At 39.7% G+C, this 18,855-nt stretch overlaps 1 protein-coding gene across 1 annotated transcript in view; it reads right to left on the bottom strand.

Moving 5' to 3' along the window:
- Diaph3 (diaphanous related formin 3) overlaps nucleotides 1-18,855 on the bottom strand; it is a 242,421-nt gene that overhangs the window by 142,318 nt on the left and 81,248 nt on the right. Inside the window, 2 exon segments of the mRNA XM_059274292.1 lie at nucleotides 2,798-2,867; nucleotides 2,952-3,026. Coding sequence (XP_059130275.1) covers nucleotides 2,798-2,867; nucleotides 2,952-3,026 — 145 coding nt within the window.

Below are 18,855 nucleotides of genomic sequence, written 5' to 3'. Positions count from 1 at the left end.
AAAATTACTTTTTTATTTATATTTTTAATTTCCTATATGTGTTTTGCCTGCACATGTGTTGCTGTACCACTTTCAAGCCTGAGTTCTCAAAGTCTAGAAGAGGGAGACAGATCCCCTGGAACTAGAGCTATGGATGGTTGTGAGTCATTATGTGGGTGCTGTGAATCGAACCTGGGTCCTCTGGAAGAATAGCTAATACTCTTCACAACTGAGCCAACTCTCCACCCCTAAAAAAAAAACACTTCTAGCTCCATTTAATGTGTTAAACAATTCATTTTCATATGATGCCACAGTCGTTCATATTAATAACATAATTAATGGCTGGTAGCAAATAAAAAGGCTGTATTTTCATCATCCAGTGGAATCCAGTGAAAACTTCACAGTGGTGATGACAAAGTACACATTTTATAGCTGATTAAATGAAGCTTAAGAAAACTAACAACAACCTTGAGTTGGTAACCTGACCAACACTTTGGATAATAGAGTCTAGATATTAAAATATTAATTCCAAGTGTCAGCAACTAAATTTTGTGCCTTCACTAACCTATGTGCCACTATCGAATTGAAAGGCAGTATTTTATGGCTCTACATAAACTATGAGAAATAAAAACTACTACGAAATAACAGATTGTATAAGAGTACAAATTTATAAATGTTACCCTCAAATTCTGACTAAAACCAAGTAGAAAATTTAATTTTCTAAACACTAATTCATTTGAACCATCATTCTTCTCAATTTAGATTTGGTCACGTACACCCCCTTGGTTTGAAAGAGGCACACCTGCATTGCCTTCCTATCTGCTTCATGCCACCAGCAAAGTCACCACTACAGCCTCACTTTACAAGGGCCTCTGCAAAATAGCTCAACCTGCATGGTGGGAAGGGCTCTCTCCAGGGAGTTTCTCATCCTTTCAGTGCCTACTCTTAAAGAAAAAAAAAAAAGGTAGCCTATTTTCCAAGCATCTTTTGGGGGTTCATCTTACCTAGATGCTGACATGCCAGCACTTAAGTGTTTGACAGGCTGTCAGCTAGCATGCTGACAGAGTAGGAACAAAATATGTTAGGACACAGATTAAGACCCTCCACACCATGATGGGGCACATTTGGAAACTTCTGTGTTTCGTATGTATCTTTCTGCCCTCTCAAGGTGTAGACATGTGGTTTCAAACCTAGAGAGTTCTCAATAATACCATCCAGTAAGAATTCTACAAAAGTGTTACAGTGCTTTTCAATGCACTTCTCATGTCCTTATTTACAAAAGTTTGATTCAGTTTGCAAAGAGATTTCGTGTCTCAAGACTTTTTTGTGTCTATTAAATTAATGGATTGAAACAATCTTACCTATCTTTTTTAAAATAATTAATTTTTTTCATTTAGTTTACATCCCATCCTCAGTTTCCTCTCCCTCTTCCTCTTCTCCCATTCCCTTCCTCTGCCCACCCCCACACTATCCACTCCTCCTCTATTTCTATTCAGAAAGGAGCAGGCCTCCGCTAGGTATCAACAAAGCATGGCACATTAAGTTGAGACAGGACTAAGCTCCTCCTTTTGTATTAAGATACAAAACAGATAACCTTCCTCTCATAACAAAACATAATTCTCCAAAAAAAGAGCTGTGGGTCTACTCATCAGGCAGTCTCCTTGTAAAGTATCAGAGTGGGCAGAAAGTAAACAATATTCTGTGCATTAAAAAATAGAAGGCTGTCAAGATAACTGAGCAGGTAGAGACACCTGTCTCCAAACCTGAGGACCTAGGCCCAGTCCCTGGAACCCAAATGGTAAAGAAAGAGAACTAATTTCCACAGGCTGTCTTCTGCCCCCTACACTTACACTGTGGTCAAGTTCAAGTTCACAGACACACATAAACACAACATAAACAGACATTTAAAATAATTAAATAGAAAACTCAACAGAATGTGTTCCCATAAGACAGAAATAATCAGAAAGCACAAACAGTTGCTATAATAAAATTAAACACCAATAATTTAAGAATTTACATATTTAACCCTTTAAATGGTCATTTTTAAAGAAAAAGGCAAAATATGCTACATTAAAATTAGCCAAACATGTATAGGTTTTCTATGTAACAGTCATCACACATCACACCACCATAGGTAACCTTTGTTCCCCTGATGTCTAACGTCTGACATACTTACCGTTACATCACACATCATGAGGTAGTTGAGCTTACACTCAGAGCTAAAGAAGTGACAGGAAATGATGCTGATATCAGCAATCACCAAAATGGGGCTGACTGGGCAGTGATGGCCTCGAGTCATCTGTTTAATTCAACTTTACTACACACGTGCTTTACACTACACACCTTTACTACACACATGTGTCATAGTATGCTGGCTCAATAATAAATGTATCACTGCTGCATTTCTAGAATCTTCTCACATTTCTATATATATTAATTTTATCATAGCTTTTAAATTCTCAGGATATGAAACATGGGTCTTCACAACTTGAATCTCTGGTAACATATATTAGGACAGACTATTATATAGTTAATAATAGTGTAATATACTAAAGCCTAGATCTGGCTGACTTTGAAAAATCAAAAGAGGGAGAGAAGCAAAAGAAGGATGAAGGTGGAGAGAACCCCTCTGCAGACAGGGGTTCATGTTTCAGGGGTGAACGTGTTCAGCTCCCAGCTTCTCCTAAGACCCCCTGCTCCATGAGCATTGGAAGCAAAACCCTTGTCGCCCCCATGGCATGCAAGTAGAATTCTCCACAGTGAAGCTCTAATTCATGTAAGAATCTGTGGTGAGCAAATAGCAACTTCCCCGGCATACCTGTGTGTTCATCAGGGCTTTCAGACACTGAATGACTTTGTGCTGACTCTTCTTTACAACTCTTTCTTGGCTGTATTAACAGAAAATAAAACAATATTGGATTACAGTTGGAAATTCTAACAGAGCTTAATTAAAAGTTATTAACAATACTTACATTTGCCCATTAATCAGTTTTTCCAAAATGTCCAGTAATAATCCTAGTCCCTCATGGCCAAAGCTTTGCACCCAACTGAAAAACAAAACAAAGGTGAGATGTGTGTTAAGTTGGTAATTTAGTGAGAAAAGAAATGCCATCTGCCTATAACTATGTTAAAATTTTTAGAGTCATGATCATGACTACAATATAAGCAGAACACTAGATACAAAACTGGTCGTGGTTCATCTGCCTTGGCTGTAAGAGTGAAGGCATGATAACGGTATAGACAGCATAGGCTAGCATGGTTCACTCTGGCTTCTGAGAGCTGAGCGAGTCTCTGCCATTTTCCAGGTTCAGCATGGTGGGAACTAGGAGTCCTCCACAGACACAAGTATTTATACCAAAAACTTGGGGAAACTATCAAACAGAGCTTCACTCAGTACAGCCACTCACTACATCTTCACACCACTAGAACAACCTCAATCTGGGCTGTAGCAAACTCTGGGAACATCTGGGAATGGAAGGGGAAAACTACAGAGGAAGGAAAAGTAAAGGGAAAACTAGAGGGTGGATGTGGACTGAGACTAAGAAAAAGATAAGGGGCAAAATTTATCAACACAATGGAGAGGGACATATTAGGAGAGCTTCCCAGACTACTAAAATGAAGCTCTATAACTATTCGGAATATCCTGAGTTTCAAAGTTCAACTTCTTGAAAATTAAACATTTTTCCTGTAAGTATTTCCATCGTGACTGCATGTTACCTGACCCATGAATCAGTGATGCAATCATGATGTTTAGAGAAGTAGGACATTATTGGCACTAGACAGCATGTCATGTTGATGACAGAAAAATCACATTGAAATGAATAGCACAAGTGGTAATCTGGAAAAACAGGTCAACACATAATATAATGATAACTCTGTCTCCCAAAAAAGGCGAAAAAAAAATAGTAGGATTTCTATGTGTATATTTCTTTATGTGCCTCCTTTCCTGTTTGGTTTGCCATGTGTATGAAAAGTAAATGCTAAAAATAGACTTTTGTCAAATAATCAAAAATAGGCACCATGGAGCATAAAAACAAGTCACATGCAAGTAAATACTGTCACTTTCTCAAATAGGCTACAAAGCAACTTCTCCAATGAAAACAAGCAAAAGCTAGAGTGACCACAGCACAGTATTACCCTAAAAGCAGAAAGGTAACTGACAAGAAAATTGTATAAAGCCTAGAGGTAACCCTTTACTTCCACAACTGAATAGGAATGGACTCATGGGTTTGAATGCTTGGCCCATAGGGAGCGGCTCTATTAGGAAGAAGTGTGTCACTGTGGGGGTGGGCTTTGAGGTCTCATATGCTTAAACTACACCTAGTATGGGACACAATCTTCTGCTGCTGCTGCGGATTAAGATGTAGAACTCTCAGCTCCTTCCGCAGCACTATGTCTGCCTGCATGCTGCCATGTTCTCACCATGCTGATAACGGACCAAACCTCTGACGAAAACTTTAAGCCAGCCCCAATTAAATGTTTTCCTTTGTAAGAGATGCCATGGTCATGGTGTTTCTTCACAGCAATGAAACCCTAATTAAGACAGAAGTCAAGAGATTTTGCGCAACAGTCCTAAGCACATGGTGGGGGAAAATAGTCTTCCCATAAATGCAGCTGGGAACCTTGACATCCATGTGCAGAATGAAGCCAGATCTTTATCTCTAATTAGTTGCAAAAGTTGACTATAAATCATTTAAAGACTTATATGTAGGAGCTGAAACTCTAAGTGACTGTGTTACAAGAAATAAGCAGCACTTGAGGACACTGGAACAGCAAGACTTTTTTGTAATAGGTTCCCAAAGGTACAGGAAACAAAAGCAGAAGTAACCAAATAGGATTACATCAAACCAAAAAGCATCTGGACCACAGCAAAGGAGACAAGCAGCAGAGAAAGAGACAGTCAACCCACTGAGAGAAAGTATTGGCAAGTAAGATGTTACACCACAGGCTAAGACCCACACATAAAAAGGGCTCCCAAAACTCAACTGCAAAAACAACAATAACCCAATTACAAGTAGAAAAACCACCTAAATGATACTTCTTAAAAGAAAACAAAGAAATAGCCAACAAGTAAATGAAACATGTTAGCATGACTAACAGCCGGGGAAAAAAACAACAGGAAGCTAAAGTAAGGTACAGAGCCATTCCAGTAAGAACAACTCCTGACAGACACAACAAACACCATCTGTCAAGGATATGGGCTAAAGGGAAGGCTTGCAACAGCTTAAGTACAGCCATTGCAGGAAACAGCAAGAGGCCTCCTCACCATTTAATAAACTACAGTGTGAACAATCAATTATGAACAATCAATTACAATATTAGAATAGTATCCAAAGGAAATCAAGTTGACCAGTGAGAGACATTTGCACTCCTGTGTTTACTGCAGCACTGTTCACAACCACCAGGATACAGAAACAACTAAGTGCCCAGAATCTGATTCCTAGATGAGAAAAGGTGGTGGACAGACACAGCAGAACATTAACCAGGCATGAAAAGTGAAATCTTGGTATTGGCACCAACATGGGTAGATCCGGAAATCCTTGTATTAAGTGAAATGGGTCAGGCACAGAATGGTAGGCACTGAGTTATCTCATTTGTTAGTAGAATCTAGAAATGCTGATCAAATTTAACCTAAGGCACTAGGGGTGGCTATCAGAGTGGAACAGTGGGAGGTATGGACAGTTTGCTGAATGGGTACTGACAGAGAGGAACAAGAGCTTCTGGTGCCCTGGAGGGGGTATAGCTAAAAAACTATCTGCTACATGTCTCTAAAGTCAGAAGAGTTTTGAATACTGGTACCCAAAAGAAATGATTAATGTTTGGGGGACAGATGTTCAACCTGACTAAATATCACACAGTGTAGATAAGTATTAAAACTGCACAATACACCCCATTACACATATAGTTTTCATGTTCCTGTTTAAAACTTAGCTTAAACGACGTATGTTGTTTGAAGTTCATCTTCTGCATTTCACACTATGGTCACAGCCTCACCACCCGTAGTTTTCAGAATTTCTGACATCCCAAAAAGGCAAATGAATTTCTGCATTGCACATTTCTTTGCATTTCTACTGGCAGTCTCCAGTGAGCCCATCTTCCTCATCTCTTCTCTGTCCAGGGAAAGCCACGAACTACCTAATTCAACAATACCAGGAACAGCCAAGGCACTCCCCATCAAAGACCAAAGACCACTATTATGGCTGAGATGAGGGAAACAGCTAAATAAATGCCACTGCTTTCAAACGAAGCTGCTACTTCAAAAGTGAAGAGTTTACTTTCTCCTATCAGCTACAGACAGATTACCCACAGGCATTTCAAATCTGGCTTTCATGTTCATGAAAATACCTGCAGCATCTGCTTAGCTGTTTCCCTTGTTTACATCTTCTTCTGTATTTATGCTTATTTCACAGGCACTGCAGAAGCTTGAAATGAAACACATAAAGAGTAATTTGTAAGCTTTACTTGACCGGTATTGGGATGCGTGGAGTCTCTCTGCTCATCGCAACCTCTTGTGTTAGTCTTTCCCAGTAGGCCTTCAGTATTTTATCTAAAGTGGATTTTCAACCATACCCATATTCAAAAGTATATCCATAAAGAGATTCTAAAGGTGATACGAATGATCTGAGATTATTTATACCGTTTTTACCTTCAGTCCCTGACAAATAAAGTCACTATTCACAAAACTGCCTTAACCATAATATACAGAGTAACTTGAAATTATGTTAACATAACAAAGACAGTTGCACGTAATATGCTAATGGTGTGATGAAGGGTAGAATTTAGGAAGCATGAAAACCATATGCAAAACAGAAAGTTCTCAGATCTGAGTAATTAATAACAGAACATAACTATGTAAACTTTATCAACCCTAACATAACAATTATAACTAGAAAAAGGGACCCACAGTTGTCGAATCAACAATTTCTAGATATCCCAGATATATCTTTTCTAGACTACATAGTTGTTAAATTTTTCAGGCACTCGTATATATTACATATAAACTAACAGTCCAAGAAACAAAACTTCCTAAGGTAACAAGAGAATAAGCAAATCTCAAATCACACTATCTTAGAATCTTTTCATTATGGGAATTAACTTATGAGCAACAACAAAATCAAGGTGGACAAACAGTAAAGTGAATAACTCTGAATACTGTAAGATGTAATACAGTAACATGTTAGCCTTACAGACTTCTAAGAAAGAAATTGCTTTGTCTTGTGTGTGGTTTCTTTTGTTGTTCTTATTTTTTGAAATATAATTACATCATTTTCCCTTTCCCGCTCCAACCCCTTTCCAACGTTATTTTTGTAATTCTTTGAGGATTTCAAACAGTGGATTTTGATCATCACACATCCCCAAACTCCTGCCAGCTCCAGCCTCCCCTCCCAGCCTGTGTCCTCCTTCTCCTTTCATCCAGTCCAGTCTGTGCTGTCCGTCTAGTATTGGGGGGAGAGATACCCACTAGGGCAGAGCAGGCCAAGAACAGCGAAACATTTTATGCTTCTTTCCATGCTGCCTTTTAAATGAGTAATTCTATCAGTTTTCTATTTTAGTCTAAGTATTGCTATGTAGTAAACATGTACCTAACAAAGCTATACTTTATACATCATAAAGGATATTTTTTAAAAATGGAATGGATGTATGGAGCGACAGATAAAGGAGAAACAAACTGTTTAAACATAAAAACTAAAGGAAGTATTATCAGAAAGGGCAAATAAAAATATACACAAAGTCAAACCTGGTGTAATGGCACATACTCCCAGCACTGAAGGTAGAAACAGTGTACACAGCATTTCCAGGCAAGGCAGGGGTATGTAGTCAGACGCTATCTCAAAAAGTACAGTTCCTTTTGTGACATTTGCTTAAGTATTTGCATCCACTGTTATAATACTTCTCCTTAGCAAACGCTAGGTCACATTACACTCTAATTCTAATTATTTTCTCAGTCATTATTTGGGAACAGAAAAACCACATCTTGTCTTCTGGAAGATAAAATGAGGTACTGCATATATAGCTCTGTAGTCCTGACAGAGGTTAGTTGAAATCCACAAATTTCTACAAAAAAGGAAAGTTTCTCATCATTTGAGAAAAAAAAACCTGGAAAAACATTACCAACTGATCTAAGAATGATCAATCTTCAGGAAACACAAGCAGCAGGCCTTGATCTGCCTGGCAGCACAATGCCATCAGATGTCATCTAGCTAAACCGCAGCTGAGGATGAATAAGCAACAGGTAAACATTGCTTCTTCATGAATGAAATTTACAGAGAACATTAGGACATCTGTGCTTGTAAGAAATGCTTCAAAGTAGAAAGAAAATGCACGTGGTAGATACTAATTTAACCTGCCTCTAAGATTCTGTAACAGAAGATGATCAAAGTCCCACGTGCCTTGAGGAAAGCTACATAAGGCCATGTAGGACCTGCTGGCAGGGTCTCGGTGTGGAAGACGGGATGAGAGGAGCCCTTGGCAGACACAGAAAGAGAGGGAATTGGATGTCAGTTCTCCGGAATTGGAGTCCAAACCACCTTCAAATATTTAAAGGCAGTCTAGGTCAAAAAAAGTAGTAATTGCTTCCAAAGACACAGGATGAAATCCAAAGCATATAAAGTGGTTTCTGAAACTTGCTTTAGGAAGCAAATACACCCGGTCACCTCACTGGACAGTGGGGACAACAGTCAGATCTCAGACTGGTCTCACAGAAATTCACAAACCATCAGTTTATGATGTTTGAAATTACTGTCTCTCTTACTATGTGTGTCCTTAGGAAAGGAAGGACAAATGTATCGATTGCATTGGGTAAGATAAGATAATCTTATCCAATGCAATTTTCTTAAAGCTAGGAAATATTTCTCATTTGCCTGAACTTAGTGATGAGTTCAAGATGCAACAAATAGTTTATAATAGAATGGAGGAGCTTTTGTCTACTGCTCTTTCCAAAGACCCAACTTCATATCCCAGTACCCACACCAGGTGGCTCACAACTGCCTTTAACTACAGTTCCAGGGGGATCAAGGGCTCTAGGCTCCCTAGACACCTGTACTCACATATACATACACACAAACACACAATTTTCTAAAAATTTTAAATTAAAGATAAAAATTTCAAGATAAAAAATCTTGAAAAGGTACCTGTAAAATGAAACAGAACCATATTTGGTTATTATATGTAAGAAAAGAGTTATGTAGTAGGAAGTTAAGGTCAGGTAATGTAGCACCTCCTCATGCTGGTGCCCAGATCTGTACCTTTATTTTACATATGGAGAAGACAGCACAAGGAAATACCGTCTTTGTAGCAATACTGATCTTGTCCCAGCCTTCATGCTCCAAACACCAATTCAGCTTTCAGATCGAGTATGCATCTACAGTGAACCAAGAATGATGGATCTGGAGTCACGGTACTAATTCACATTTTAGGACTTGCCTGACTGCTGCTCACAGGGTGATGTTTCGTTACTATTAAGCTTATGTTCAAGTGTTCACTAACAAAGGCAGCCAGTCTTTTTTAAGGGGCTCACTGTGTGCATGATTCTGCATTAGGTATGAGAAATACAAAAATGAATAAAATATGTTCTCTGCCCTTGAAGCGATCACAGATTAGTGGCTGAAACAAATGCTGAACAAAGTTATTTCCATAATGCAGTAAGTGCCATCACTGTGGTACTATGCGAACAGAAAGCCGTCGCAGTAACTGATGACTGACCTAAGTACTGAAGGTTAAGTCACAGAACGGGAGGTTCTTATGGAGGTGAAAATATGCACAAAGGCCTTAGCCATAAAAGGGGTTCCAGTGATGAATACCACAGCAAGCTCTATCAGAAATGACATAGATGGGCCCTGAGTGCTAGAATTAAGAACTGTATACACCACACCATGGATATCAGAGAGCCACAAACAGCTAGGCATGTAGGGAAGATATTAGGGGTTTAGGGCTTCAGAAGATATGGCATGGTCCAGAGAGAGGATGAGTCTGATCATCCTCCAGTCAAAGCATTTAGTGGGCATGAAGGCAGATTGCACAGCACAATAGAATCAGATGCAGAGTTGCAGGTACAGAGAGAGAACCTTGTTCAAGGTCCCTGTGAGAGAAGAAAGGATGAGGTAGGATGGGTAGTGTATCACCAGGAAATGGGTCCAAGCCTGGCAAACATCACCTAAGTAGATTAAGAGGAACTATGTTTTTCTGTAGTTCTCCTAAGGCAGGTTTCAAAGGCCCTGTGGACATTACTGGGCTAGGGGCATCTGGAAAAAAGAAGGGCCTGGTTAGCATGCAGCCTAACAGTGATGGAGGAGAAGGGAACACCAGTTCTCTGCCTATGTGACCCCTATCTACCTAAAGAGACATGCATCCTAACACCAGGAACTACGAATATACCATAACATGCAGGCAAAGAGGATTAAGGTTACCAACAAGATAATCTTTGAATAAAGAGACTATCTCTAGATTAGCTAGTTGGTTCAGCCTAATCTTATGACACTGAGAAATTATAAGTCTAATTCTACTAATTAGAAGATCAAAGTGGAAAATTTAAAACAGAATAAGGAATCAATCCACCTTTATGTGTTATAAGCGTGGGGTGTCTCTCCATTTACTTAAATTCATTGTTTCACAGCTTTCAGTATAAAAGTACTGAACTCAATTCTTTAGAATTACAATATTTAAGAAGTTATAAGTGATCTTTTTTCCCAAGCTAAGAACTAATACATAGATATAAAATTGATTTTTATATGTTCACCTTGAATCCTTCACTGCTGCGGAAATTACTGATAAATTCTAAGAACACTTGGTAATTTCGAAATTCTCTTTTTAAACAATCATGCCTTCTGCAAACAGAAACTTTCCTTCTTCCATCTGTAATCAGTAGGCTTTTCATTTTCTACTCTTGCCTCTGTGCTCTGAATGTAACCTACAGCATGGTGATGAATAATGCAAGTAGGTACCCTGTCTTATTCTCAATCTTAAGGGGGAAGGATTTAGTCTTTCATCATTAAATGTCATGTTAAATGTAGGGTGCTTTTTGAATTTTTTATTTTTTTATTTAATGTGCATGGATATCTTGCCTACATGTATGTCTGTGCATAACATGCATGCCTGGTGCCCATGAAGGCATAAAGAAGGCACCAAATCTCCTGAAAATTGAATTGCAAACGGTTGTTAGCTACTATGTGAGTACCCGGGATCAAACCCAGAACCTCTAGAAGAGCAGCCAGTACTCTTAAGCCCTGAGCCATCTCTCCAGCCCCTTATGAGTAGGATGTTTATCACTATCAAGTGGACCAAGTTACTAAATGCAGTATTTCCCTAGAGCTATGACAATAAATCAAGATAAAGGGGGTGGTTTAAAACAACTTAGGTATTTGCTTATGCAACGTCCATTCTATTGATAGACTGTTACGTGTTGTTTAAGCTCACTAAAAAGTTGCCTTTTGAAGCAATGCTCTCAATTACTCATTTTAGACCTAAGTATTTTTGGTTTTACAGTTTTATAAAGCCCTTTATTTGGGTATGGGCTATGCCCCCCTCCAAGTGTAAAAGCATCATGTCTGTAAAATTAACTGAACAATAAACCATTTTAGCAAATGTAAAAGGATGGGGATATAACTGAGAGGGAGAGTGTTGGCCTAGCATGTATGAAGCCCATGTTCAATTCCTAGCTCGATAAAAATCTAAGTGTTTCTAGTGGAGGAGAGAAGCTAGAGCTAGTGCAGCCATCTTCTGTACAGAAGCTTATCTGTACAGAAAACGCTCAATCGAAAACTCCCTGGGACGGCCTTAGCTTCCCCAGTGCTTTTCTACGGGATGCTGTCACCACCAGTGGGATGACATTACTCTATAGTTTACTATTTGTTCTTTTATTTAGAGGCCTCACCAAAGGGGACACACTGCTCTTCCCAGGACTCTGAGTTTGAGCTCCATCTGGCTGCCATCACAGGGCTTCCCTGGTGGCTTCTGATTGGTGTTTGTATGCCCCCTCTGGGGATATTACCTTCCTGCTGTGACTTTTTCTTTTGCTTGAAAGCTTCACTGGAGGGGACTCTCCCTACCCAGCTAGTCCAGCTGACTAGCTCAAAGAGACTTCCTCAACCAGTTTCTACTGGCTACTCTAAGCATTTAACTGGATGATGTTTTGCTATGTCTGTCTATCACTTACTATTTATTATACTGTGTTAGCTTACTGCACAGTCATTCAAAAGTCACCCATTCAAAGCCAAAATTAGGTCTATCATAGATCATCCTCTACACTCAAAAAAAGTGTATTTCCAGAGGGTTCAAGTGCAAAATTAAGACAGCTTGTGAAAATTGTTTCTCGATTTCCAGAGAGGTTACCAGCTATTCCTATTCCTATTCCTCAGTCGCCAAATGAGGACTCTCTTGTGAGTACACATTCAGTCAAGAGCTCTGCCAGAGTCTGCTTTTCAAATATTGTGATAAAACATTCCAACCAAAGCAACTTGGGAGAGGAAAGGGTTTATTTGCATTACACATTCTGAACACAATTCATCGTTATGGAAAGCCAGGTCAAGAACTCAAACAGAAACCTGGAGGCCGAAACTAGAGCAGACACCATAAAGGAATGCTATAATTTAGCTTGTTCCCATGGCATGCCAGTTTGCCTTTTTATACAACCCAGGTCCACCTGTCCAGAGGTAGCACTGTATACAGCAGGCTGGGCCCTTCCCACATCAAACATTACTCAAGAAAACGTGCCACATGCTTGCCTATAGGCCAATCTGATGGAGGCAGTTCCTCAACTGACAGTCCATCTTCCCAGATGACTCTAGCTGGTGTCAAGTTGACAAGCTCCATCATGCTTCCACATTAATTACATTAAAATAATCCTATTTCTAAATAAGTGAGACATGGAAATACAAACACATATTGCCACTACACCCTCTATCCTACTTTTTCTGGGATTTTTAATTTATTTTTTAATCAACAAGTGTTAGATTTTGGTCAATGGTTACTCTGGAATAATACACTTGATTATATAACTTTTCTTCCTTGTCTTAGAATACAGTGCATTAACTAACAATTATTGTATATGTATTTAAGATGGACATTGGCCTATAGACTATTCAGTATACTTCATTTTCTTATGTGCATGATCTTCATCTGGTTTAACTATCAGACAATAACTAAATGAAATAAACTGAAATGTTTCCTAATGGTCCACTTCCTTGAAAGCCTTACAAAATTGGTATTAATTCTTCACTAAATGTGTGATACATTCTCCAGAGATATCATCCATTCTTGAACATAATAATACTTCTTCCCTCTCTCCAGCAGGATTCCCTGAGCTCAGGCTAATAACAGGCTGTGGGTCTCTATATCTGTTTCCATCAGTTACTGGATGAAGACTCAAATAACAATTAAGGTAGTCAACAATCTGATCAGAGGACATGGCCAGTTCAGGCTACATATCCACTACTGCTAGAAGTCTTAGCTGGGGTCATCCTTGTAGATTCCTAGGAGTTTTCCTTGCATCAGGTTTCTACCTGACCCCAAAATGGCATGGGATGTGGTTTATCTTGATAAGCACTTCATGATCATATTAGAGGAACTCTTGTATTATTGTTTGGTTGAAAGGACTTAAATTTATGTTTTATATCCTGTCACTTAAAGGGGTTGAGTTCTACATATTTGTTAGCTTTCAGCCTCATCCTGTTTGTGCTCCATGTCTAGTTACTTTGTGCTTCTCCCCCCACCACCACCACCACTTGCCATCACATCCACAGAAAGAAAAGAAAAAAAGGTATCCACACCCAACAGGAGCACAGAATAGCACCAGACTCATTTGTATGGTATCGGCTAGCTGCCCAGCACTGTGTGCACACCTCTCCTGACCCCACGGGCTGGGAAGCACTTGCAGTGTGGGGGCTTTCACTCCGCCGACTTCCCAGGCATGAATCCTGGCTTCTTACTTGAATTTCCGGTATTCACCTGCACCTGGCTATGGATTTTAACCGTGGGGTCAATCCTGTTATTTCCCTGGGTGGGCTTCCCTGATAAATCTGTAGTCATGGAGCAGCCGACACTGACTCAGTTCTGTGTCACCATCTCTTTTGTGTACTCTGCTCCTCACCATCTACACAGTCCAAGTCAGCCCCCTATCTCCTCCTTTAGAACTCCAGACGTCTGTAGACAGGCCTGAGAATTGACCCGAACAGGGCTAACCATGGTTGTTCCAGTCAATGACCTTTTCAAATGGAGTAGCTCCACCCACTATTCACACAGGACTTTGCTTCACTGAGAAGAGTAAAGCTCTAAGAAGTGAGTTACCTTGGCTTTTTCTCAAGGGAGCATATTCCCGCTGTGGATATTCATCTGTTTACAAAAAAAAAAAAAAAAAAAAAAAAAAAAAAGAAAGAAAGAAAGAAAGAAATTGTACTATCTTATTCTTGAAGGCTTGATGTAGCACAAATCCTAAATGGTCTTATAATAAAAACCTAGAGCCAGGTATTGGAGTAAATGCTGAAAGATCAAGAAAACAAACCACAGCCACTTCTCACCTCACCAACTCCACAAATCCTCTGACTGAATGCCCCTGAGTCCTCAGCCGAAAGGGCCAGAATTCTTGTCTTTTCACGACTTAATGCCTTTTTCCACCCAGTCATTTCACTTCCTATCTCAGCCTTCCTAGTGCTGGGATTAATGACATGCTGCTTTCCAAATACTGGGTTAAAGATGTGTGCCACCACTGCCTGGCTCTCTTTCTCTCCTAGACAGGATCGATCTCGTGTAGCCCAGTGTGGCCTTGAACTCACAGATCTCTGCCTCCCGAGTGCAAGGATTAAAGGTGTGTGCCACCACCGCCTGCCTTCTATGTTTAACGCTGTGGCTGGCTCTGTCCCCTGATCTTCAAGCAAGCTTTATTTCTTAGATTACAAATATATCACCACACCCTCAACCACCAGACTGATCCTAGCACCTACCTGGCTTGTACTTTAATTCTCTCTAGCATTTGCTTTCCTACAATTCCCTTAACTACACCCATGCTCGCACTTAACCTTCCCTATACTTCCTCTCCAGGAGCTGCTGATTCACTTACTTCTATGCTATCACCAGTAACACCTGAGCAGTGCACACAGCTGCAGCTTTGCTACCACCTTCTTCTCTAAACACTTAACAAGCACTTCCCAGATCTGGTCACCATCACTGTAGGCTCACTCTGAGAGCTGCTGTCTTGAGGAACCCTCCAATGCATAGCTCTGTGCTCAGAGTTCACCAGCTGCCACCCTGGAATAACACACTGCACTTCTACCCCATCCGTCTTCTTCCCTCTTGGCCTGGTCTACACAGTGTCCAATAAGAAACTCACTGCTCTGGAAATGGTTTTCTCCAGCAGTCCTCTCTTTCTGCTTTCAAGACTTTCAGTCATACTTACTTACTGTAATGTTTCATAACTGCTTTAAAGGTTCTTGTTGGATAATTCTAGGCTCTTTGCTATCTCCTGATTTTTTTTCTTCCTTCAACTTGGAATGTTCTGGTATGACAGGTTATACTAAAATGTGGAGATTTAGGGTATTAAGACTCTGGATCTTACTTAAATTCCTTATTTTAGCTGATTTCTTGTAGCACAACACCAGTGAAAGAGGAGGAAGACCTCGACTGCCAAGTAGGAAGAGAATTTCAAGCTTCCGTGTGTACACCATAGACAAAGGAAAGTCCCTAACATGACTGGGAATTTGGCTTCCATGAACTGCTCTCCAGCAGGTAGGAGCAAGACTGCCTTGTTAATCTCAACCATACAACATCCAGTGGCAACGTGGAAACGGGTTAAGAGGACTGATACAATGATGCTAATGAACTGAGCTGGTGGAACTGGTAGTGTCCAGTCTAGTGTAGAAATGAAGGTCCAAGCTCCTTGCTATATGCTGTTTCACATGTGAGTAGGATGGAGCCTTGGGTTTCTCTGTAGTGTTTTTCAGACAAATGCTTGCAAAAGGCTACCTGACCTGGCCAGAGGTAAGAGATAAACACAATTAAAAGAAAACTAGATCTACAATCAATTTGGAAAAACACTCCTGTATGTTAGATATAAAACTGTGGATTGTATTTCCTATTTTATTTTAAAATGTTTTTTGTTCTCATATACAAAATGTATACAAATATATGTAGCTACACAAACATTCTTAACCATACTTCACCTACTAAGATACCTCAATTACTAGTATTTCTAATATGTATATGAAACATTTATTAATGCCTGTGGAGTAACAAACATTCGAAGCTAATGTTCTAACCCATCCACATACTTTGACTCCCACCAAAAGTCTTTGGGGTGTGTTTCCTAATCTGTTTTTTAGCAATTATGCTGCTGCTGCTGCTGCTAATGATGATAACGATGATAGTGATGATGATGATGGTGATGATGATGAAGAAGCAATATTAAATCATATCGGACAACATATCATTTGGGAGGAAGTTGTTGCTTTTATAAAAGCTCAAAATTGTCATATTTTAAATTACTATAGAAGCAGATGTGAGTGGTACTATGATTGAGTGGAACAGAGTCCATAAAAAGATTATTTCAAAGAACAGTAACTCTGTGCTCAGATTAATCTATTTCCAGCCTCTTTAGGTTCCTGCTCCATGTTAAAACATCAACATCAGGAAGCTAAAGGATCATATGTGTAGCTTATGCAATCAGCACACTCAAACACACCAAAACAAGTTCTGGGTCCCACATTAAATGTCTAGATTATCAATAGCTGTTTCAAGCAAATACAACAGATGGCAATAGATAATTCAGGTGTAAACCCACCAGATAAATAATTCTCTGATGGAAGAATCCTGTTCAAGCAAGGCTTAAAACCACAGACTCTGGAAACTGGCTGCTTCTGTCTGTAAATTCACATGTGCAAAAACAGCTGTGGAATCTCCCGATTACCATGCATTCTCATGTAATTTGTATATATAATCTCAAGATCACATTTCAATCTTATGGGCACTTATATCTGTGGACTGTCTAAAGATGACTCATCATTAACCTGTGTAATTTTGATAAATATAAATATACTAGGATATGCTTCATATCTAGATCTATTTTCCAGGAGGACTGTGAGATACTTAGAAGCCTTTTTATTTCTTTAGCTCAGGCTGACAAAACAACTGGCTGACTTGGGGGCTTCAGAACAAATTCAAACTAGACTCAGTGTCTCTGTAAACAGATCATAATTTATACTTTCACAAGACATAAGGAGAGGATTGCAGATGTCTGGTTTGTTGAATCAAAGTATTTTAGACACAAAAATGACCTAAATTGCTATGCCAGCTTCCTTTGCCAGGTCTAGATGATAATGTGGGCGGGGATGCTCCCTACTCAGACCCTTTAGAGATTAACACTTTGTATAAATCGCTAACCTCAGTTTACGGTACAGGACTCAAGGGTTAGCTAACTAACTGTTTATTGCTTAGGTCCAAAATAACAATTAATCAATTAACCAAGTCCAGAGAGTTTTATATCCAGTTAACTGTGGGTAAAGTTTCACAAATAGCCAGGGCTACAGAGGATGCTCTGGCCTCACAGTCTTGAATAATGAGTTACAAGTTCCCTTCTCTGTGACCTGAGGTTGCAAGCAGGATAAAATGTGTGTGTGTGTGTGTGTGTGTGTGTGTGTGTGTGTGTGTGTGTAAGAGAGGGGGGGAGGTTTGGGATGCTTTTAATGCCACTGTCTGGGAAAGTGCTGAACACCATGTCCCCACCTATGTACTGGCATAGTAAATGGCTCTGCTCCTTATCATTTATTAAAGGAATGCATTATGACCCTGAGATATAGCTTTGTAACCTGTTTTTACTACAAAAAGGTTGTTGTTGAATATGTTTAGATGCTATATGAACAGAGGAACTGAAGAACGGGAGAAATTAGAGCAGAGAACTAGAGCCAGAGAACTGGAGCTGGAAAGAATAAAGTGAATGACCCTCAGTTCATGTCTGAGTCTTTTTCCCTCAGATCAATAAGAAATTTCCCCAAGTCCCACTCCTCTGAAAAGCATTCTTTTTATAACCCTGGGTGCATTCCTGGGAGCTGGTCTTGCAGGGTGCTGTACTAGACAACTCAGGTGGGTAAGAACCTGAGACTAGATAGACCAGGGATCTAGAAGAAAACCAAATACTACTGTCTGCTAAAGGAACCTGGCAATAAAATGACTCCTGAAGACATTCTGCTATACTTAGAGATCAGTGTCTTGCTAAACCAAGAGAAGACTCCTTCTGAAGTAGAAAGAAACAAATAGAAAGACTCACAGCTGGACAATGTGCAGAGAATAAGAGACCTTGGAACATTCAGTCCTAAATGAGGTGTCCCCATCAAATCCCTTACCCCAGGATTCAGGGATCCTGCAGAAGAGGAGGCAGAAAAAGTGTAAGAACTAGAAGAAATGGAGTACACCAAGGTAACAAGGCCTTCTAAACACAGCAGGACCGATGCACATATAAACTCACAGAGACTGTGGCAGCATGGCCACTGGGCCTGCAAAGATATGGGCCAGATGGGGTCCCAAGGCTGAGGAGACATGGACATACATCAACAACACTTAACCCAGACACAATCTCCCATTGACAACTGTTCACAAATGAAAAATTAGTTTTCTCCAAGGAGTCTCACGGAGGATACAAACCACAAGTAACGACTAGGCCCCAATGCCCAACACTATGTGGCCAAAACAAAACAAACTCAATGTCACTTTTGAAAGTTCTTTATCTTATATTGCTTTGTAAGCGCCTTTGTGTATGTATTATGGTTTCTGGTTTTGTGTTTTTATGGGATTACTATATGTATGAAAGTCTGTGACTCTAAGTCTATTTGTGTTCTTGGGCTTTTTTTCTTTTTTTTTTTGGCTCTTTTTCTTGTGTGTTTTGTCCTATTCTGTGTT

The sequence above is a fragment of the Peromyscus eremicus genome, chromosome 9 (genome assembly GCF_949786415.1).
Source record: "Peromyscus eremicus chromosome 9, PerEre_H2_v1, whole genome shotgun sequence".
NCBI classification, from domain to species: Eukaryota; Metazoa; Chordata; class Mammalia; order Rodentia; family Cricetidae; genus Peromyscus; species Peromyscus eremicus.
The sequence above is the reverse complement of the archived record's forward strand: the minus strand, read 5'-3'. Positions and strand labels throughout refer to the sequence as shown.